This window comes from Sander lucioperca, chromosome 3 (assembly GCF_008315115.2).
Source record: "Sander lucioperca isolate FBNREF2018 chromosome 3, SLUC_FBN_1.2, whole genome shotgun sequence".
Classification (NCBI taxonomy): domain Eukaryota; kingdom Metazoa; phylum Chordata; class Actinopteri; order Perciformes; family Percidae; genus Sander; species Sander lucioperca.
Window position 1 is genome coordinate 1,990,778 of NC_050175.1, and position 23,412 is coordinate 2,014,189.

The window sequence follows — 23,412 nt, forward strand, 5'->3', positions numbered from 1 at the left end:
TGTTTTACTTCTGCCAGGAGAAAGTTAGTCTACGAGACATATATTTAGGTTTGAGTAGGAGTTTCTTGGGCTATATTGGCATATTTCTCCCTCCTTTCATGAGTGTCTAATTCAATCTAATTAAGTTTTTAATGTTTTCATTACAAAACATTTGCTATGGCAATATACTGTACATCATTTAATATTTGTCATACCAGTAAAAATGGTTTAAATTGGTAAATAAAATAGAGAGAACAGCCAAATAACACGTATATTAGCAGGTCAGGTAAATTTGTTGTTATGTATTTATTTAATTTTGCTAAGATCACCAAATGATGTCAACTGTGGGCGTACTGGGCCCCTCTGGACAAATACAGGACAAAACTGTGTTTCCTTGTTTTGGCGCAAAGAACATTTCATCTAATTGTCTGTAAAGACCGAGTCACAGCTCATTTAGCAGGCACTCACTGCTCAGTTTAAAGATTAATTGGTTCAGCAGATTGTTTTTGTCTGAACACTTATAAGCCTAGTATACTGTAAGTGCTGTGAGTCAACTGTTCAGTCAAAAGACAGACAAAGAGTAGCTGCAAGAGGTTTCAACAGATATAAGAACTAACAGGGAAATAAGAAGCTGTGTTAGTTGGGTTTTGTACTCTATTCTTATTCATATGTATGTCTATACTTTTAGATTATGTAAGTGACTGTGAGTGAAAGATACAGTATATTAATAAGGGAGTGTCAGGGTGTTGTGGGGTACTGAGCTGCCCGACTCAGTCATATTCATAAGTAGGAAGCCAGTGAGGGACCATGTCCTTGACACTACACTAAAGACTCGTGCTGGTAGCTCAGGGTGTCTGTGTAGTGCGGGCTGGACCTCCGAGCACATAAGACTGACGGGTGAAAAGAAGCAGCTGGTTACTCCACATGTATCTACACTTTCTCTGCACTGGCTAACAACGGAGTTAGCAGAGAAAAGGACCGCAGTGTGATAAAAGGGGAATATGCAGCAAGATACATAGTAAAAATAAAAAATAAATCCAAAGAATTTGCATTGGTTCAGGTTTAGACGTTTGAATAATTTATTGAATAATTTAATGAATCAACACACACAGATGCACACACTGCAGTGAGGAATAGTTCTTGCAAATATGTATGCTGGATTAGTCAGAAACCAGAGAAATGGTTTGTTAAAAAAGTGTCAGTTTAAATTTAAGGTGGTGTGTGGGTGTGTGTGTGTGTGTGTGTGTGTGTGTGTGTGTGTGTGGCCTTGCCTTGCCCAGCTTCACGCTGCTGTTTGGTGCGTTGTGATAGCATCACTGCCCGCCTACACAGAGGAATATTGACAGAGCCCAGAGATAAGAGCTCCTAACCGTATTGGACACTTTCCCTGTGTTGAGTGATTATAAATAGCAGCGCCCTGCCAAGTACACAATCCTCCCATCGCTGACTAGTCGCATTGATGCTTGTTGCCCTCTGGGACTCCCGAGACACTTTGCAGCAGGAGGGAACAACCTAAAGAAAGAGATGAATATTGTCCTAAATCACACCCATCTGTCATATCCTCCTGCTCCGCCTGCTCTGAATGCGCTTTTGTGTTGTTTCAAAAGAGACACCTGCAGATCCTGCACCGGCCACCGGCAGCACTGGCATCTGCTATGTAGGTGTTTTATACCATTGCCTCACGATATGTCAGGTAATGTTTTCCTGAGTTCAGAGAGTGAAGCACTGAATTATGCATGTTTAGAAAGGTATAAATGACAGTAAAGATGCCTATGCATTAAAGTAGGAAGACTGAGTGAAATATTGTTTTTTTTTTTACCAGAAATGTTTCAGGAACAGCATCTAGGGGACAGATGGAGGAGCCCATGTCTTCTCAAATATCATTAATAGATGTTTTACTTTCTCACAGTGTAATGGCAGCTTTCTTTCTACAGTATTGCATGTCTTCTTTAATACAGAGCAGAGTTACTAGTACAATATGCATTGCAGTAAACATGATGGCCCTTGACAGCTAATTTGTAGAGATGGACTGATTGATGGGCCATGACCGGTGACCAGCCTCAGCTATAGCCCATTCTGTGCCAGTCAAATTTACACACGTGCACCTCGCGATGGTTCACATCAGACAGTAACCGACATTTGTCTCAGACTTTTCAGACCCTATTAGCAACTTTATTTCTAAAAAGCGACTAGTGGCAAATCTAGCGACTTATTCAGACCATTAGGTAAAGTGGGATATATTGCAATTTACTTTTAGGTAGCACTTATTATTGTAAGATTTGTTTGAGTGACAGAAAGTCTTGTAACCTGTTGCAGTTTTGGAGACAATCTAAAAGTTATTTAATACTCAATGTTCTAATATGAAATTATTAAAGAAAAGTTACAAAAATGTTTGTGTATGATGTCAAATATGGTCTAAAAAAATCAGCCAAGAAGATTGCTTGGTGCATCTCTACTAATTTATGTCTGTCATTTTTCTTATAATACCCAGTAGTATTTGTACAATAGTCATTGGTTATGTTGAATCAGGGGTCCAATAAAGCTGCTCACTGATTTTATACAGTAATTGCATTTTTGTAATTTGTGTTAAATTCAATTTCTGGTGACATAAAAAAGCACTACAAAGGTTTTTCAGTTTGACTTTCTGAAAATGTTCCAGACAAGGAGATAAATGGCTTCAAAACAGCTCATTACAGCTATATCATGACTTATAGTTCACTGTCAGAGGATACAACGAGGATAATATGTAGAGGCTTCCAGTTTCTACTTTTTTGCTTGAGAATATTAAAAAAATCTTTAGACTTTTGTGCAAATGTTTGCTTGCATCCTGCGTGTTTTCATTTAGCAATGGCATGAGTTTGTTCATGGTTCTTATTTCCATGAGTGATGATTGTCTAAATGTAAAGGAGGGTGGTTTTGAGACAAAAGCCTGTGTCCAGCTAACCTTAGTAAGATAATAGAAGGCAACAGCAATACAATCTTAACATTTGGCCCGGAAATAAATATTTGTGGATCAGACTAATGACACTCAAACACAGTAACAATGTTATAATTGAATGACTCCATTTCAAGGACTCAGTGTTCTTTGTGACTTTGCCAGGAAGCCTCCACTTACCTGTACTGCTTTGCTTTGAAGAAAAATGCTCCCCAGGTTTCTTCTGTTTCAAGGATCAAACAGCCATTCCTCTGCTGCATTATTTAACAAGCACAAGCTCCTCAAAACTGAGTGCAGCTTGGTTCTAATGAGTACACAGGCCATATGTATTACTTCTGCATGAAGGGATGAAAAAAACTCTTTTTGCCTCTCTCCTTGGGCCTTTCTTTTTTTTCTTAGCCTAGCATTCCTGCCTCCCGACATGATCACTCTCTTATTGAGTAATACATCTAAGAAATGAAGAAGGCGCTACTGTTGACTTTAGAGGAAGTCTGCCTTTAGAGAGCGTAAGAAATACAGTTCTTTTGAGCAAGTTCAACATTTTGGTAAATATGCTCAGTCACTCTCTTGGCAAGACTTAGATGATGCATGTAGAGTAAATATAAAGCTACTGCCAGCAGCTGGTTACCTTAGCTTAGCATCAAGCAGAAGCAGAGGAAAACAGCAAGCCTGGCTCTGTTCAAAGGTAACCCCCAAAGCTCACCAATGAACACGTTACATGTTGTAATCCATACAAAAACCAAAGTGTAACATTTTCAGCATTGTCATTTTAGAACACTGATGTTAGCATTTAGCACAAGCATTGCTGTGCCTAAATTTAGCCTCACAGAGCTACCAGCATGTCTGTAGACTCTTAGTCTTGTTATTCATTTATCACCAAATTGAACCCATGTAGAAGGCACTCCCATGCATTATCGTCTAATTTACCGGCATCACAGAGTGCAGTTACAAAGTCAGCAACACTAAGGAGCTCATCCACACATTGAATTGCACAACCCAGTGTGGAGAGCTAAATACTAAAAATGTGAATGTGAAATTGCATGAAAGCAATTGTGTGTGTGTGTGTGTGTGTGTGTGTGTTTTGAAAATCTTCAGAAACTTTCACCACCCGCTGGCATGCTGCGGAAAGAGTAGATGCCACTTTATCTCCACTTGGCAGCAGCGCAGCAGGTAGAAACCTAATGGACATCATAGCCTCTAAAATGGAACTTGTGTTTGCTGCTGTTTGAGCTGGGAGAGCAGAGATAGCAATGTGGTTAGAGCAGGGAGAGAGAGTGTGTCTAGATGGTTATCGGGGCCCTTTAAGATGTCTGGGGCCTCCCAGGGCTCTCTGCAGGCCACAGAGCGCCCATCGAAGAGCCCAAGTGGGCCAGTAATCTATCCCCTTGCCATGCTGCTGTGCTCTCCACGCCGTTAATCCAATCACTCCCCTGCTACGGTGGGACAGGCAGAGCACTAATCCAGTTTACACAGCAACAACAAAAAAGCCCCAGACTCATTCCTCACTCCCCGCAGAGCATTGCCAGCTTCTCGATGTGACATTGAGTGAGAAAGATGAGGATAATTACTGGGGCAATTATTTTATTTTTATTATGTGTTCAGCCTTTTTTCCTTTTCCTCCATGTTCCAAGCTAATTGCCATGGCCTTGTGACAAAAACCCAAGGTGATAGCTTGCAATCATTTGGGAAGCAGAGAGTCAGCCAGTTTTAATGCCCTCGCCACAGCAGCAGCGGTTTAATCATTAGTATGCATCTGATGAGCTTTAGCCTTGCATGCAATGGGCTGGGTGGACCTCAGTTAAGTCATTTAGACTAACAGGAACTTAATTAATTTTGTTTAATCTTTCTAAAGCTCCACAGGGGGACAGATTGGTATACAGCCCCTCGCCAACTCCTTCACCTCACTTTCAGCCCACCCAGCTAGGCTCGGCTCAGAGCTTTTACACAACGGGGGCGGCTGGTCTCAGCATAGATATTGAGTTAATGTTGTGTACAATGCTAAACATGTCATGTCTAATGAGACCAGGTGGAGTATAAGTCAGTGTTCATTTGGCCATTAGCTTGCAGCGGAACCCCAGCAAATGAGTTTAAGGTTGAACGAGAGGGAAAACTACTGCAAACCCACCACAGAAATTCACTCTGGGGCTGTCAATAAATACTGTGTGTGTTCAAGATGTAGAGAAAGGGAACCTTACTCGAAACACCTCTTCAATTTATATTTACCTGAATTACTATTTTATCACTGAAGGATAACACCAACCGCTTCGATTGGCTTCCAGGGTGGTGGTGGTGGATCAGACTGGTGTAATCTGGGAGAGGGAGCTGACAGGGTAGGAGTTTGAAAAATTAGGAGGTAAAGGATGTGTCTGTCTTTGAGATTCAGCCAACACCTTAAATGCCCTCGGACAAGTTATTGAGAAGCAGAAATGTGACTGGAGGATCCGGGGAAAACAACACAAAAGTGTTCTCTCCTCAGATTACAACCTTGAGATATACTGAGATGCAATTGAGCAGGGAACTCAACCCCTGGTGGGATTAGTAGGAGACTGGGGTTGAACTGGGCGGCTCTGAGGCATAAATGTGTGTAAATGTCTTAATGTGAAGCAAGATGGAGCTGAAAAATAAGTGTTTGCTCAGCAGACCATTTACATAAATGTGAGAAAATAAAAAGTTTTTGAAACACAGTGTGCTCAGGAGTAAATCGATTCAACATGACAAAATGTCGCTGTCATAACTAAATAGGAATTCAAAATCCAAAGTCCACTTATTTTGATAAACGTTTCAAGACTATTTTTGAAGTCACGGCTTTAGTTCCACTTTCATCTAATCACTTGTTCAAAGAGAAGAAAGAGTTAAAGACTGATTACAGCATTAAATGACAGAGGAATGGAAGTGAAATGATGCACTCCGTTTGTTTTTCTGAAACACTTCTAAGACAAAAGTTGGACATTCTGGAGGTTAATGGAGTGTGCTTTTGATTCACAGTCAGCATATAGGTGTTGTAGAAAACTGTCTCTAATGGTCTTGTTGACCTCCAGGCTATGTGTACAAATATCGATTCGTGAAGCAAGGCATGCAGTCTTGTGATATGACTGTGCAGTAAACGCTCTACGCTACACACAGTTATTGACTTCTACAAGACACTCATAACAAGGGGTAACACTGAGGAGGTCCAGGGGGTCAATATGGCACACCTAACCCATAACCCTAACCTAGAACCATAGTGTAGATCCAATATTGAGAGGATAAAGAACCTTGAAGTTGTACTAAGACATATTAACCATGAATGGTGCACTTCTTCAAGGCAATGTCTTGGGCTCTCTGAGTTTAACAACAGTTATTCAAAGCTCTTTGTTTAAAGAGTACACTTTACTTTAGGTGTCAATGGTGGACTCTTAGGTCTCTTAGGAGCCGGTGGCATCAGCTGCTCTTAAAGTGACGCTACAGTCACTTTCACACAGAAACTCCACAACAGCGTCGCAATGAAGGTCTGCTGTGCCGGCTTTGTTTTTTCACACAGAACCAAGCAACGGCGGCATAGTAATAATTTACAAATAACTGGTGCGGCCCAATCCAGGACCCCGGAGAAGGTTATAGATGAAGGACGAGTAAAGGCAATCAAACAGAGACCTCGCACTCAGCAACTAAATTTGATGAAGTGTACAAACAAACTAGAGGACGTTCCGTATGAATGCCCAGGAAGTAGCAGCCTTTTGGCAAATGACAAATCTCATGTTTCCTTAAAAAACATCCAGAAGATTCATCTGCCGTGTCAAGCTGACACGCAGAGATTGTGTTGGACTTTCAAAGGAAATGTGCAATGAGCGCGCTATGGAACTAGGAGGTAATTAGTAAGACTTGAGATGATTTTTTCTTCTCTTCTCGATACTTAAAATGCAACGCAATGCTCACAGCTGAAGGCACACAGATGTTGGAGCTGGTAAATGGAGTTGGGAGAAGAGCTTATTATGATTAAATGAATGTGATTGTGTTGTAACCCAGAGGAGCCGTGTGAGGGCGAATGCAGCTACAGTAAGAGGTTGTCCTAATGATGATTTCAGAGCTGATGGTATTTTAAAGTAGTGCCCTTAAGCACAGAAAAGAGCTGGGAAGGATAGCTGGCGCATAGATGGTTGGTTGGATAGATGGATCCGTGAATGAATGGATGGATGGCTGGTTTGCGATGATGGATGTGTGACCTGATACGCTGCAGGAGTACTTTCACTGACTAAGAGATTAAAAGAAAAACTCAAAGGGGCTTAAATATCCATCAGATAACAACTAAATGGCAGCACAAATCACCAAGGAAGGAAGTGATTAGGACAACAAAATCCATATAATAGTTATTGTAGATATTGCAATGTATTCCCAGTGTTATTATAAAACAACTGACATTGACACTTGGAATTAAATTGATTGAATGTTTAAATGTATTTACATGATCAGGTAGGAGTGTGTATTAGGTTTAACAGTATATTGCAAGATATACTCTATTGGCTATTTATTAACTGTTTACTCAAACCTATCAATTCATTTGTAGTTTTTTTTTGTTCTTTGTAGTATTCCATTTGTACTCCCGATTTCATTATTTCCATTACATTTTTGTTGTACTTACTCCAGCTTTTTTTAGATACCACATATTCTATTTTTTGTAGGACTGTTTTACTAAATGTGTCCTAAGTCAGTAGCCAACCATCATATTTATTGTACAGTATATGGAAATTGATTTTGAGCTTAACTTTGACCAAAAAAGGAAGAAAAACAACTTAACCCAAGACGACCTTTTGTACTATTAAACAATTATCTTAGGATGGAAAGTAATCACAGCAGCAATTCGGCATTCTGCAGCAAGCGTCACACCAAATCACAGCAGCATGTTAATAACATTATCTGCCAACAGTGACTCCTGAGCTTCACAATCATCACTGTAATTAATACTGTCCGAGGGTTTTGAGCTGAAACTTGCAATACTTTGCTGCTCATTCCCACATCAGTCTTGTCCAGCTCATTAAAACACTGTAAGCGACATGAATGAGAAATAGATTTTAAAACAATGCCTGCTAATGGAAGCTGAGAGCAAGGATGATTAATGGAGGATTGTTTAATCGATTAATATCCAGCCTCAGAGGATTTACAGCAAGGGAGACTTCATTTCATGTGTTGCTGGTTTGAAGACATTAGAGAGCTTACAGCAGATGTATACTAGCCTGGCTCCGCCCTCCTACGTACTTCCGCTCAGTTTTCATTTTCCTTCAGTATTCCGTCTGGGTTTGCGGTGTATTCTTGGGTTTTCTCAGACCAAATATTTGGCGGCCCAATCAGCAAACAGACGGAGTGGCTGAGAACGATGATGTTGAGGTTGTGCGCTACATGCGAGCAAAGGCATTCGGTCCGTTGTGGCAACACTGCCGAATATCCAGAAGTTAAAGCCCGAGCAAGAACAATCTTTGCTGAGTTGTGTTGGTGGCCATGATGTTGTGGCCCTCCTCCCCACGGGGTTCGGGAAAAGTTAGATTTTCCAGCTCGCTCCGTTAGTGGTGAATGAGTTGGCAAAGGCTAACGCTAGCGATGTTAAGCTGATGTCACGACCAAATGTTAGCAGATTGGTTATGGCAGATCCAGAGTGGCTCTGGGCAGATCCAATAGTTTTAAACTTTAACAGAGTACCCGCCTTCAAGGAAGTTAACACTTGTCAATGGAGAGAGGCCAGACTCTGTACAAATGAAATGGACCAGGCTACAGTACCAGAGTCTGGTAGGACCAGGCTAGATGTATACCATCTCAGCTGACACTTTGCTACATGCAAGCCTTCATATGAATGCAGGAGGTTTACATGTTGGAATGTAGAGTTTAATCACATTTACATTAGCAGCCACATGAACTTCTTTACTATGAGGATCCATGTGAGCATGCATTCGGCGGTTTTCTTAACCCCTTGGTTGAAACTGAATTATTTGAAACACTGATTAGAACACATTCAATTCCACGCTTTGAGACTCTGATCCTCTGCTTTGTGCTAGTACTTCTACAGAGAAGGGATTGCAGATTGCTATTTTCCATCTAGAACAAAAGGGGAGGTTTAATATCATAACCTTAAGAATTTCGCATCCTGCGATTCAATACATACAGAGCAGGTGGCCGATAAGTCGGCATTTTCCTGTATTGTGTCAGTGTCAACATCCAACTGCACAGCAGACATTCATGAGATGTTAAGCCCGTCGTATCAGTTACATGCAAGGACAGTTAATCCCCAGACGCCTGGGAGTTGTGTTGATGACTGAATTTTCTAATCTGTTTTTTTAGGTACAACATTTCATTTGCAATAAATATCTCCTCTGCTCTGTTTTTTGTCCCTTCTCCTCAGGTTGGAGGACATACCATGCTACCTATTCGCTGGATGCCCCCAGAGAGCATCATGTACAGGAAATTCTCCACGGAAAGCGACGTCTGGAGCTTTGGAGTCATCTTGTGGGAGATCTTTACCTATGGGAAGCAGCCTTGGTTTCAGCTGGGCAACAACGAGGTACAACGCACCTGAAGCATTTAGATAAACCTTATTTATTAACAAAGAACATACTGCAGGCCTTCACGCACACACTGAAAATTACAGCCTCAGGTTATCCAACTTGCAAAAATGTTAAAGGATTTTTATTTTTTTCGTTCAAGTAAATGTGTCTATTTCAAATCACAAAGAAACAGTAAATTAATTGATTTGTTTTTAAAGTAGGAATCAAATAGCTTGGCGTTCCTTCACAGAGCATCAAGAGCTGAAGGGAACGCATGAGCTGTCTAATATCAGATTGAAATGAACGCTGCCACTCTGGATCTTAATCTACTGCCTCGTGTTGTTTATCTTCTCTTTTTGAGACTCGAGCTGGCCCAACGAGGTGATAAATTGATGCCACCAGACAAGATGCTGCATTACATAACACTTATGATTGGCTTGTTTTTTCATTGGAAGCTCTGCTTTGAATCAATAAAATTCAATTAGGATTACTCCTGTAAAGCGCGCAAATTGAGAAAATTAAATTGACCTAAAAGAATAACCTGGCATGCATTGCACTTAAAAGTATTTCAATTGAAACATCAATATGTTCTTGGGCTTGACACAAATAGGTATAACCACATTTCTGTGCATCTTGAGCTGAAAGATTTTTGAGACACTCTAAATGAAACACTCAGCTGATTAAACTACATTGCCAAAACCTTATGACAATGTAATGAGATGAGCACCGTATTATGTCATAGTCATAAAAGTGAAAAGCCACCATCAGCTGTTTTAGCTATTGCAATTTTGTCTTCAGGTAATGTTAGACTGGAATATTGTACTTATTTTTCAGTTATTCAGATTTGCACAAGTTACGCAATGATACATTACAGCAACAATTAGAAATGGGTATCAGTGACAATGATAAATGATCAGCTGTGTACTGTGGGAACTTGTTTCAAACAGGCCTCATTCTCCACAAGGTTCTATAGGCTCCACTGCTTTCCAATACTGTTATCCAGGGAAGAAAAAGACATTACAAACTGCCATGCTGGCAAACATTTTTCAAACCCACAGAACTTCATTTTAAATTCTAAAGGAGATTGCGTAATTTCCAAATATGTCAGGCTGAATGTGTATACAATGATGCACAAGACATTTGATGGAATAGTGCAGCCATAAAAAAAAAAAAACTAAAACATGGGTTTGTATATATCACTCAGTGTAAACACAAAGCTTCTATGAAGAGCTGGAACAAGCTGATACAGAATATATACAATTCTGCCAGGCTGTGAGAGAAGACGATAATGTAACAAATCTGAAGCTACTTCAGATGAAATAAAAGGGGACATCACATGTTAACATTTTGCTAAGATACCTGAGCTACCAGAGGTCAAGGATGAACTAGTCTCCAACTTCAGCAGTGACCCTCCTGCCTGGCTCTCTATGCAGCAGCTGATCCTGTTGTCATACATAGTCCTTACCTTGCACTAGCGATATCACGAGATCACATGAGAATTGTGGGAGAAAAAATCACACAAAACTCCATCATGTCAGGCTTTAAGTAGCCTCACATTGCCAGACCTATCGCCACAGCGCTGTGAAGTAATGTCTGGCTACAGCACACATACATTCTAGGATAGCATTTCTTTTTTTAAGATAATTTTTTGGGCATTTTTAGGCCTTTATTGACAGGACAGCTGAAGACATGAAAGGGGAGAGAGAGGGGGGGAATGACACGCAGCAAAGGGCCGCAGGTCGGAGTCGAACCCTGGCCCGCTGCGTCGAGGAGTAAACCTCTATATACGGGCGCCCGCTCTATCAACTGAGCTATCTGGACGCCCAAGGATAGCATTTCTTTAAACCAATCACAGTCCTCTTGGGCGGCGCTAAACTCTGTATACAGTGACGCTGGCTCTGCAAACTAGCCTCGGGAAGGAACTTGTTTTGGTGGAACATTTGCATCTGAAAAAGAAAACACTACATACAATATTAAATGAAGTTAACTGTTCACACAATACAGTAACATGAGCTATTTAAATCAGCTGGATACATGGTTAAACGTAATTTTCCGTGTGTATGTTGTCAACAGCAATCCCACTAATCTGTTCCAAAAAGTCCAGTTAGTAAATGACGTGAACATTTTCTTTGTAAATCTTTACAATTATTCCCCGACAGAACCAAGCAGGCCTGCCTTATTGCACAATCCAAATTTTCTTCAATACTCAAAGTTTGTTGTTTGTTAATACTTTTTTTAACTGTCCATCATGAGACCAACAATGTATTAGGAGTGCAATGCTAAATCAGTGGATCAGTGGAAATTCCTCTGCAACCACATAACCATCACCATGTTGTTAGGGAGTGAATTTATCAACACGTTTCTATAGGTTACAACAGCATTACAGCTGTAAATTAGCAAGATTCTCTGTCATTCATTTTAGCGATCATTTTCTTCAACATCTGTTTGGCAGGATGCTGTTGCCATGACCACTGCAGCCTTTACTACTGGTTGTTTGTAATGTTTGAGATCTGGGAATTTCTGCAAAGAGGAGCCATATGTCTTTGCAGGAATTGATGCTATATCCCCGCAGTCTAAGTCTCAAGGCAGTCTGTCTACCAGGCCTCTCATCCTTTGGTAAAGAAGACATGAGAAACAGAATGTAACAGTAGAGAGAAAGCAGTGCTTTTTTCCCTCTTAACATTTGTTTTTATTTAAAAATTGAATAAGAGGATAAACCCCTTGAGATGCACCATCTCGTTTTCAAGGGGGTCCTCAGGCACAGAACATGGACGTTAAGAGACGTTTAAACATAAATACATAAATAATAATATGAATATAAATTATGATAATGAATTGAACAATCCAACAAAACAGAACAATGAACACAGTAACAGCAATAAGGACATACACATAAGGGCTGTCCCTACACCTTAAAACCACATCTGCTAAATCTGCTACAAGAGTCATCTATGTCAAAATACTGAGTCCTCATAGACTTCAAATGAAGCTACATACAATCATAAACAAGAAGGTTTAGTGTAAACAAGCATAGAGGTCTTTAAGTGAAGAAACAAGTAATTTGATCTGAGTGAGTCAGGCACAGTATTGCAATCTGATGGTTCTTTTAACTTTAAAGCTTGCCTCCCAATCTCTTTAAAGAGTCTAGGCACAATAACAGAAAGGTATAGTTGAGTGTCTAAGAACAATAGAATAGGGTTTTCCCAGTTGGTTGTTGTAATATTTAGTATTTTTTCTGGTTTTTACTGTTGTTGACACTCTTGAGTAAAAAACAGTGAAATCATATTTATGTAAACACAGATTAGGTTTGTTGTGCATTCTTTCCTGAAAATTAGGCTTCAGATAGCAGTAGATTATCAAATGCTTTGCTCTGACACCGTGTTGTTGTGCTGCTAGCTTGCAAGAGCATGAAATTGCATGACACCATAATAGGTCTTACGGGGAGAGATTCCATTCTTCCTCTTCAGCTGTATTGGTAATTATTCTACGCCTTTATAAGTGAAAATCTTTGTAAAAAGAAAAATATGTCGTAGCTGGTTTCATTACCTAAGAAAATACATTGTATGAAGTGACAATGCTTTAAGAAATAAATACAAAATTCTGTGCAGTTCTTCAGTGCAGCCACAGTGATTACACACAAATAGACCCCATCCATGCTTTTGGCCTGGAATTGACACACAAAATGAAGTCAAATTGTCACAACAGCAATGAGTCATCTGGCTAATTAGAGCACAAGTCCAACAAAGAACTGATCAATCCCTCCTTTAGCAACATCTCGAATATCCACCCCATGGATAGTCAGTATTATTGTTATGTTGTGCTGCGGCACAGAAAAAAACAATCTTGTTTCCTGTTTATTATTGGACAATTTTAAGAATGAATGCATACAGTTTATATTTTCATCTCAGTTTCATTAGTTCAAACCTCAAAGGACAGTCTGCTCAGTGTCACTGGTTTCTCATTATGACCAAACCAAAGCAATCAGTCAGTGGAAATCATCTGTCTCACTCCACTGCCCTGTCTCCTCTGCAGGTTATTGAGTGCATAACCCAGGGTCGGGTTCTGGAGAGGCCACGGATCTGTCCTAAGGAGGTATATGACATCATGTTGGGCTGCTGGCAGAGGGAACCGCAGCAGCGACTGAACATTAAGGACATTCAGAAGGTCCTGTTCGCCATGGGGAAAGCCACGCCGGTCTACCTGGACATCCTGGGCTAGCAGTGGCCTGGGGTGGCCCGTTCTTCACCAGACAGACAGAACGACAGAGACATACAGACAGACCGACCCACACCAATCCAGGAATAACCAAACCAACCTACTCCACTGTCGAAAAACACCTACAATGTTTGGGAAGGACTTAAGTGCCTGCAACACTTTTGGATATAGTGGATAAAACGTATTCAAAAAACACGCACTTTTACATTTTGTTTACTTGCGTATAAAATGTACAGGTTTAGAAGACTCTTTTTTTTTTCTCAAAACTGCAAAAATACACAGAAATGGATACAAAGTACAGTGGACTGGCAAAAGGAAAATGGCCACAGTTATATTATGGAGAGAATACATCAGAGTTAAAATCTATCCTGGGTTTGGTTTTATGAATATATATAGAAATATTACATATATTTTATATTTATTTCTTTTTGTCAGGGTGTTGAAGGGTCTGCCATGTGTGTTGCTAAGGGCTCGGCCCTGTCCGAAGACGTCACCGACAAGCTATTGGCAGGGACTTGACGATGGTAGCCTTACTTGCACTCTGACTGGCTGGAACGGAGCTTTTAATGGGAACTCTTCCACTCCTCTGTGGAATAACACTGGAGGGTTGGGGAAAAAAAGGAGCGCGCTGTAGAGGACCTACCCAATCAGACAACCGACAAATCTATTTTAATTTAAAAAATAATGTACATATTGTAAAATTCTATGTGTCAAAATTATGTTAACTTATTTTTCCGGGTGTTATTTTGGTTCCTCTTCTGACTGTGATCTGGGTGGCTAAAGTATAAAGCTATGGTATTTGTTTTCATCCTAATCTAGAGGAGATTTATCTTGGGAATTACCTGTGTCAGTGATGGTAGGTTGTCTTATGTGGTGAAGGTGAATGGCAGTGAATACAGTTTGAAAAGTCAGCTGACACCGAATCACAGAGACTCTGGAGAATGGGGGACGACTCGCAGCCATCAACACGACACTTTTCCAAAGAGGTGATGAAGCCTCATATTCCTTTCCAGTTCATTTGCTTTTTATTGCAAGAATAATGCGTTGATAAGTAATATCTTACACCACACCCCTCAAACACATACACACGCTTTGAAAAACTGCTCTGTCATTGTTAGGCGTTTTGGTGTGAAACTGCTTTTCCACTCTAAAGAAAACATTTTTGTAACTGGAAGTATGAATCATTTGTCCTGCAGGTGAGCTGCCTCGCATACAAAAAGAAAATCTGTAACTTAAAAGAAATAGTTAGACATTTTGGGAAATACACTTTTTTGCTTTCCTGCTGAGAGTTATGAAGAAGATTGCTGCTACTCTCTTATCTGTCAGATCAATATGAAGCTATAGCCAGTAGGCGTTTAGCTTAGCCTAGCATAAAGACTGGACACATAGGCTGCTGGAAGTTGCTCAGTATTTACTGTACAGACACAAGAGTTGTATCGATCTTGTCATCTAACTCTAATTTTTAGGTTAATACCATAAGGATCCTGTCACTTCACAAGCCGAAAAGGAGCACGAGCTTTTTTCCCCCTCACATTCCATTCAGAACAACTAAATAATTAAAAACATTTTGTTTTTACTGTTCTGATTTCTTTTCCATCAACTGTACATGACTTGCAGTCACTTTTTTCTTCCTCGCACTCGTGGCCTTTGCATGTTTAGCATCTATTGCTTTGTTAAAAACCCCTTCTGCTACGACCAGAGAGGAGCCACTGAAGCAGGTACATCAGAAATAATAATCACTGAAGCAGATTAGCTAACTGTGTGGTATTGCGCATTCCATATTTTTGATAATTAGTATTTAATGAACTGGAAAACATGAAGAGTTTTGTTCCAAAATGTGGCAATTAACATGACCCCTAAAATGCATAACAGCAACAAAAAAAAAAAAAAACCAAATGAAATTACTTTTAAAGACTCATTCCTAATTAAGTGCTCGAAATGAGTTCATTTTTACTGAGTGAATTCTGTAGATTTCTTAGACACTGAATGATAAACCTCAGGCAACAATTTTATTTTATGTTGTATCTGGATATATAGCGTTTTGGAGTGGAACTCTTCACATCTCTTCCTTATTATCCTGACATGACTTCTCACAGTATCACAGTGTTGTCTCTGTTCCCCTTGGGACTATGTAAATCATTAATGAGCATTCAGTTATTTCAAGTATTTTATATGAAAAGCAGGATCAAATCCAACGAGTTACCCAAAGCATTGAGTTTTTGTGTATTCTCTTGTGGTAAAGATAAACGCTTAAAGACATTATGACACAGACCGTGAGCATTTGCAGGGTATTGTAATCCTTTCATGGTGAGTTGAATATTGTTTAAAAAGTTATTTTTTTCTTTTCTTGGATGAACTAACTGAACACTTTTTGAAGCAAAGTTGGCATATTACCATGTACACGTTACAGAATATAAAAATGTGGTATAACAACTGCAGTATATAAAGTACTGGTATTCCATGATAGATCTTTGTATTAATGTGACTCTCTTAAGAAAATGTCTTCAAACAATCAGACGATCTCCTTTTCCATTTTGTCCTGTCTTATAAAGATGTGTAAATTTGACAAAATCTTGTCTTCATCTAAATCTCTCACAAAGCTGAACATCATGTGTTCAGTGTGCGTCTGCTGCTCTTCTAGCCACTTCTGAAGAGATAGCAACGTGTATTGAAGGGGGGGCTGTGGTCCATCACAGGGTTAGCAGTTCAATCCTTGGCTCCTTCTATCCACATGTCAGAGTGTCCGTAAAGATGGACAGACCACCTCCTTGCATGGCAGCTCCGTGGCCCAATCAATGTGTTCTTTATTTTTTTTATTGTGGTTGGTCAATTATGAACAAATTTTTCCAAAATCAGAAAACCTTTACTTTCTTCAGTCACGATGATATATTCCATATACGTCCATAAATCTGCTGACAACTCATTAAAAACCTTCCCTACAACTTGAAGATCTTCCTCAGTATCAAACGTAATCCAGGTCATATATGTCTGTAAAGATAACAGCAGGAACTTCTATTAGCTAGTGCAGCATGACTTTTCATAGTGCAGATTCACCTAAATGTATGCAGCCTAAGCCATACTAGACAGTCTGAAAAAAGTACTCCCACCATGTCTGTTTATCTAGTAAAGATAAATGGTATTGTTTGTTTGTTTTTTAACTTTATATTATACTGTTAATATTCATATTCATAGACACTAGAATCAAACACTCGTGAAAGATAATCATGTGTTCCATTTGAACTACCTTTCTCTACCTAAAAAAAGTGCACTTTCATATATTCAATTGGCCAGCTCGGTGCATTGTCAGAAGAGGTTAGAATGTGCTGCAGCAAAGGTTGAACCAGTATAACCTATTTTTTATTTTTTTTTGCCAAAGGCCCTTATTAAGCCCTCCCTGCCTCACCAATGCAGTGGTCTTGATCCAATAACACCTGTTCCTCAAAATAAAAAATAACAACATACTGTAACTTTTAGTAACATTTAGTCGAACACCAGTTATTGAACACCAGTAGTAAAATGTATCCAGGGAACAGTGAGATCAGGCAGTGTCTAATTAACGAAGCTAACCAGCTAACCAAGCATTGGAACAACTGCAGATTAAGTGCCTTTCTCAGAGGCGCATAACGTGTTGAGGAGAAAGAACAGATTGTTTGACAACCCTATTAAAAGAATAAAAAATAAACTACCTTATTGGTCAGCTGATAATATGGAGCCAGGCAGGAAATGAGGAGAGAGAGAGCAACAAAAATGACGTTGCAATAAAATAACATCATGTTATGCCTATACATATGAACATATATTCATGTGTTGTGTTCAGGGTTTCAAATAGCTTAAGATAGTCCATCACAGTGAAATGAAAACAACATCACAGTCTGACAATGCTGAAAAAGAAAGAAAGACTTTCAGCTTTATGGTTGCTACATACTTTGAGGCTTCACTGGCGAGTGTCCGACTCTGCCCTCCCCCGAAAAACGCTCCCATAAGTCGTTTGTTCAAGCAGCAATTACGACTCATATTAACGTTTATAATGACAGCGCCCTCTAGCGGCCACCAGTAATTATAAAGGGAGCAAAGCAGGAAGTAAGGTGAGTATAAGAGTGCCAAATTCTGCACAAAAAGGTAGGTTGGGGTGCTGGATAGGTCATACAAATGCAGGACATTTACCCAAGAGACCAGGGTTCGTGGCCCATTTAAAAAAGTCAACAGCATAGTAAGTTTTTTTCTTTTTCTCTCTTTACAGAATAAACAGAACTACTTCATGTTCTGTGTCACGTGCGTAACCAGAAGTTAAGTTACATAACAGATGATTTAATCCAAACCGCAACGTTTTTCTAAACTAAGTAGTTTTTTTGTACCTAAACCTAACCAAACTGCGGCCGTTTAACAACGTTAATGTATTTAAAACTGCGAGCTTTATGTTCTCGGGTTTAGATGTAAGGACAGAAAATGCTCCTGTGGGTCATATTTCCTGCCACCTGTAGGGGCGCAAGTTTATGAAAAACTCCTGAGGGTCATATAAGGTGGTAGGAATTAACAACCTTTATCGTCATGTGGTTCTGGAGACTTGTAGGAGTGTCTGCATATGAGAGGACAGCCATTCCATTATTGCTTCAGTTGCCCTCTTACAAACAACAGAAAATAGAGACGCAGTCAGCGCCGAGGGATTTGAGGTCAGTAAGCAGTGTGTTATAATGGTGCTACATTAATTGTTTATTGATTTACAATTACACAGTGTTTTGTGTGTTTAGGTTTCTGTGTGTGTGTGTGCATGCTCATATTTGTGGTTTAGTCTGAAGTGTCTCCAGTGTCCAGTTTCAACTTCTATAACTGCAGCCTGGAACATCAGCTGAGAAATATGTACAGGGTAGCCAATCGTAAGCACGTCACAAACATTTTAACTAAAAGTCACATAAATACAACTAGAAAATGCATTTCCTGGAGAAAATGCTTGTGAATGCTGAAAAGCTAAATTGCTAAAGCTAAACTGGATTGCTGGCCTAATTGCATAAGAAGAAAGTGAAGAAGTGAGAATAGTAGGAAAAGGGAATTCTTAAATATGACTTGATTAACATTGAAAGCAGCTGAAGCAGTATAACTAGCTACAAAAGTGGGAAAGAAGGATGAAAAATAAAGAGTAAGAAATGAATGGTTTCAAATGTTTTGCCTATCTGTGCCACTACTTATTTACAGCAGACAGACATATTGATAGAGAAAGACAAACATATACATATGGAGAGAGAGAGGCTCCGTTTTGAACTGGTATTAAAATCCTTAGTGATCGGATCACAAATAGACAGCTCTAAGTACAGGCATAATCACCAAGGGGGTCAGCTTCTCCTCGGACCGCGAACCTCCTATGGCACCATTTTGATGCTACAAAGCCATCACCTCCCGTTAGCATCCCATTGACTGCCATTCATTTTGGCGCCACTTTGACAGCAAATAACTTTACATCTGAAGCGTTTAAAGACTCTATTTGTCCATTGTTTATTTCTCAAGAAACACGACAATGTATAAAAGGCTCCATTACCTTGTACCTCACGTTATGGCTCCGTAGCAGACGTTTTTATAAAAATAGGCTAACGATTGGGTCATAACCACGAGACTTACTGTCTCATAGTAGAGGAATTACCGTATAGTACAGGAGAAGCGCGCAGGCAGTTTCGTCTCACATTAGCTGTTTAAGTGTAATTACTAATGTTAACTAGCATTTTAGTTAGCAATAATTAGCCTGTGCCTATGTTATCTCCTTACATATACCTACGCTCTCCGTCTCTGCTAGATTGGGAATGATTGAGATTTCTCTTGGCACAGCTACCAGAAGACTTACAACTTTCAGACACGTTGCTCACGGCACATTTACGTCGTCTCTCTCAGTTGGAGGCTGCGCAGTAACCCTAGCCATCACCAGAAAAGTGCTTCTAGCGGCCTTCACTGGTCTCCGCCCAGAGCAACGGGATCTGTTGGTCCATTCTTATATGCAGTCTATGGTAATCACACTGAGAACACACAAATTCATGGGCCTTGTCCAAGGAGAATTTATGTCACTGCTTGGGGACATACAATAAAGTTAGCTCTCCCTATCCATGCACGCGGGAACATACTGGGGGGTGCTGCAGCCTATATGTGCGCCCAATGCACACTCTTACACATACCCACCTTTTGGTGGGTATCTGATGGGTCACAGATTTCGGTGTAACGCCTGTCAGCTGGGATCTGGACACAAACAGAAACGAGAAATTCCGTACCCCAATAGCAAAAGGAGACACAGCCCCAAATAGAACATTTGTCAACCTTGCTTGGTATTTGCTATTACACGTTATCGAAAAAACAAGGTGTCTGTACTAGGTGTCTTACCTAGTAACGTAACGTTAGTAGCCATCTCTGTCTCTGGTGTTGACCATATTTTGATCGATAGGCTAACCACAATGCCACCAAATAAAATAGGTTAAAAATATAGTACGGGTTTGCCTGGTTGGCAAGATCATTACCCCTCTCTCTCCCACTTCCTCTCTTAATCTGTCCTATCGTGAAAGGCAATAAAAGCCAAAAAATAATCTTAAAAAAGAAAGTGTGAAAAAAAATGTAGAAAAAAAGTCTTGGTATAGTATGTCGATAAAAGTGATAGAAAAGTTGCAGTATAGTATATCAAAAAGTCATAGTACAGTATGTCGAAAAAAAGTGATAAAAAGTCATAGCGTAGTATGTCGAAAAAAAGTCATACAAAGTGATAGTACAGCATGTTGAAGAAAAACCATTAAAAGTCATAGTCGAAATGTCGAAAAAAGTGATAAAAAACTCATAGTATACTATAGTATATAGAAAAAGTCATAAAAAAGTCATAGTATAGTATGTCGAAAAAAAGTCATAAAAAAGTCATAGTATAGTATGTCGAAAAAAAGTCATAGTATAGTATGTCGAAAAAAAGTCATAGTATATGTCAAAAAAGTCATAGTATAGCATGTCAAAAAAATCATAATATAGAATGTTGAAAAAAGTCATAGTACAGTATGTCGAAAAAAGTGACAAAAAGTCATACTATAGTATGTCGAAAAAAAGTCATAGTACAGCATGTTGAAGAAAAACCACTAAAAAGTCATAGTCAAATAAAAAATAAATAAAAAAGTCAGTATAGTACGTCGAAAAAAGTGATAAAAAAGTCATAATGTAGTATGTCGAAAAAAAGTCATAGTATACTGTAGTATGTAGAAAAAGTCATAAAAAAGTCAAAGTATAGTATGTCGAAAAAAAGTCATAAGAAAGTCATAGTAAAGTATGTCAAAAAAAGTCATAAAAAGTCATAGTATAGTATGTCAAAAAAGTAATGAAAAAGTCATAGTGTAGTATGTTGAAAAAAGTCATAGTGTAGTATGTAGAAAAACTCATAAAAAAGTAATTGCATAGTATGTCAAAAAAGTCATAGTATAGTATGTCAAAAATGTCATAGTACAGTATGTCCAAAAAAGTCATGAACAAGTCATAGTATAGTATGTCAGAAAAAGTGATAAAAAGTCATACTATAGTATGTAATAAAAAGTAATAAAAAGTCATAGTACAGCATGTTGAAGAAAAACCATTAAAAAGTCATAGTATAGTATGTCGAAAAAAGTCTTGCGCAAACATGTTCATATATTCGATGTAGGCGGGACTTGAATTCAGTATGTGAAATTAAAACCTGCAATTTTAGCTGATTTTGTAACTCATTCCATGAAGTTGGAGCACTGTAACAAAAAGCAGTTTTTTTCAAACTCTGTTTTAGTTTGTGGAACATTAAAAAGTCATAGTATAGAATGTCGACAAAAGTCATAGTATAGTATGTCGTGAAAAGTCATAGTATAGAATGTCAAAAAAAGTCATAGTATAGTATGTCGTGAAAAGTCATAGTATAAGTCATAAAAAAGTAAAGATTATAAAGACAGTCGCATTCTCGTATACAGGTGGCTGCCATCTTGGGAGCTACTGTCTTTCTAAACTATCTTTTTAATAAACTGTCTGTACACTTACAATGTTCTCAATGCTTCAGTTAACATTTAGGGTCCCTCATTATGCTACCGTTCAAGTGTGGTGATATTTTGAGCCTTTTTAGTGGTACAAAATAGCTATTTGTTTTTACTTTCCCTGTGCCCCAAATACTAGCATTGTAAGCTAATCAGCGCTCCGCATTAGCTTCTTTCAAGCTACAAACACATTCGATTAGCATGAAAACATGTCCCAGAGAGCAACAGAGTGGGTACACATCTGTTATTAACCCCTAGGTTTGTTTTGCGCCGGAATTGTCCTTTAATGCCTATGTGTAGCTGTGCTAAACACTGAGCCACTGTTCCACCACATAATAAATGTTGAAAGCAGTCATAAAAAGTCATAGTAGGGCGCCTGGGTAAAAAAGTCATAAATGAGTCATAGTATAGCATGTCGAAAAACGCCCTTAAAAATTCATAGTATAGTATGTTGAAAAAAGTGATAAAAAAAGTCATAGTATAGTATGTCAAAAGAAGTCATAGCATAGAATGTTGAAAAAAGTCATAGTACAGTAGCATGTCGAAAAAAGTCATTGTAGAGTATGTAAAATAAAAGTGATAAAAGGAGTCTGGAAGAACATGCAAAGTCCGAACAGAAAGGTACTGCCAGGAGTGGCGGTCGAACCAAGGGTCAGAGCCTGCAACGCCTATTTGGAGCTTTGCTAACCACTGAGCCACCGTGCCACTGCATAAACTATGTTGAAAACAGTCAAAAGAAGTCATGGTATAGAATGTTGAAAAAAGACATAGTATAGTATGTTCAAAAATGTCAGTAGAGCATATGTCGAAAAAAAGTGATAAAAAAGTCATAGTATAGTATGTCGAAAAAGTCTCTAAGAACATGCAAATTCAACACAAAAAGGCAGAGCCCAGACTGGGGATCGAATACGGGGTCAGAGAGTGGCTATTTGGAGCTGTGCTAACCACTGAGCAAAGGTGCCACCACATGAAATATGTTGAAAACAGTCATAAAAATCTCATAGTATAGTAAGACGACAAAAGTCATAGAAAGTCATAGTATCGTATGTCAAAAAAAGTGATAAAAAAGTCACAGCATAGAATGTCGAAAGAGTCTGGAGAACATGCAAAGTCCAAACAGAAAGGTACAGATGGGAGTGGGGATCAAACCAACGATCAAAGGCTGTAACTTCTACTCAGAGCTGTGCTTACCACTGAGCCACTTTGCCATTGCGTACATGTTGAAAACACAGAACACAGAAAAAAGTGATAAAAAAGTCATAGTATAGTATGTCATAAAAAGTGATAAAAAAAGTCATAGTACAGTATGTCGAAAAAAAGTCATAGTAGAGTATATAGAAAAAAGTGATTAAAAAGTCATAGTATGTCGAAAAAGTGATTAAAAAAAGTCATAGCATAGTATGTCGATAGAACATGCAAAGTCCACACAGACTGGCTATCGAACCAAGGCTCAGAGCCTTCAGCTCCTATTTGGAGCTGTGGTAACCACTGAGCCACCGTGCCACTGAATAACATTTGTTGAAAGCAGTTATAGAAAATCATAGTATAGTATGTCAAAAGAAGTCATAATGTCAATTGGCATAATATAGAATGTGGGAAAAAGCCATAGCACAGTATGTCATAAAAAGTGATAAAAAGTGATAGAATAGTATGTCAAAAAAGTGATAAAAAAGTCATAGTATGGTATGTCGAAAAAAGTGATAAAAATTCAACATATAGTATATCGAAAGGTTGTAGTATTCAATGTCGAAAAAAGTGATAAAAAAAGTAATAGTATGGT

The 23,412-nt window shown here is 39.0% G+C and overlaps 1 protein-coding gene across 5 annotated transcripts in view; it reads left to right on the top strand.

Moving 5' to 3' along the window:
• Positions 1–16,150, top strand: part of ntrk3b (neurotrophic tyrosine kinase, receptor, type 3b) — a 227,127-nt gene extending 210,977 nt beyond the window's left edge. For 4 of the 5 annotated variants that reach the window (XM_031309582.2, XM_031309589.2, XM_031309586.2 and 1 more), the window contains 2 exons: positions 9,279–9,437; positions 13,453–13,702. In XM_031309582.2, the coding sequence (XP_031165442.1) occupies positions 9,279–9,437; positions 13,453–13,638 (345 nt within the window). In that variant the 3' untranslated portion in view covers positions 13,639–13,702. Of the gene's footprint in view, positions 1–9,278; positions 9,438–13,452 lie in introns of all 5 variants that reach the window. The other variant, XM_031309581.2, reaches the window with a different exon arrangement.
• The last annotated feature ends 7,262 nt before the right edge of the window (positions 16,151–23,412 follow it).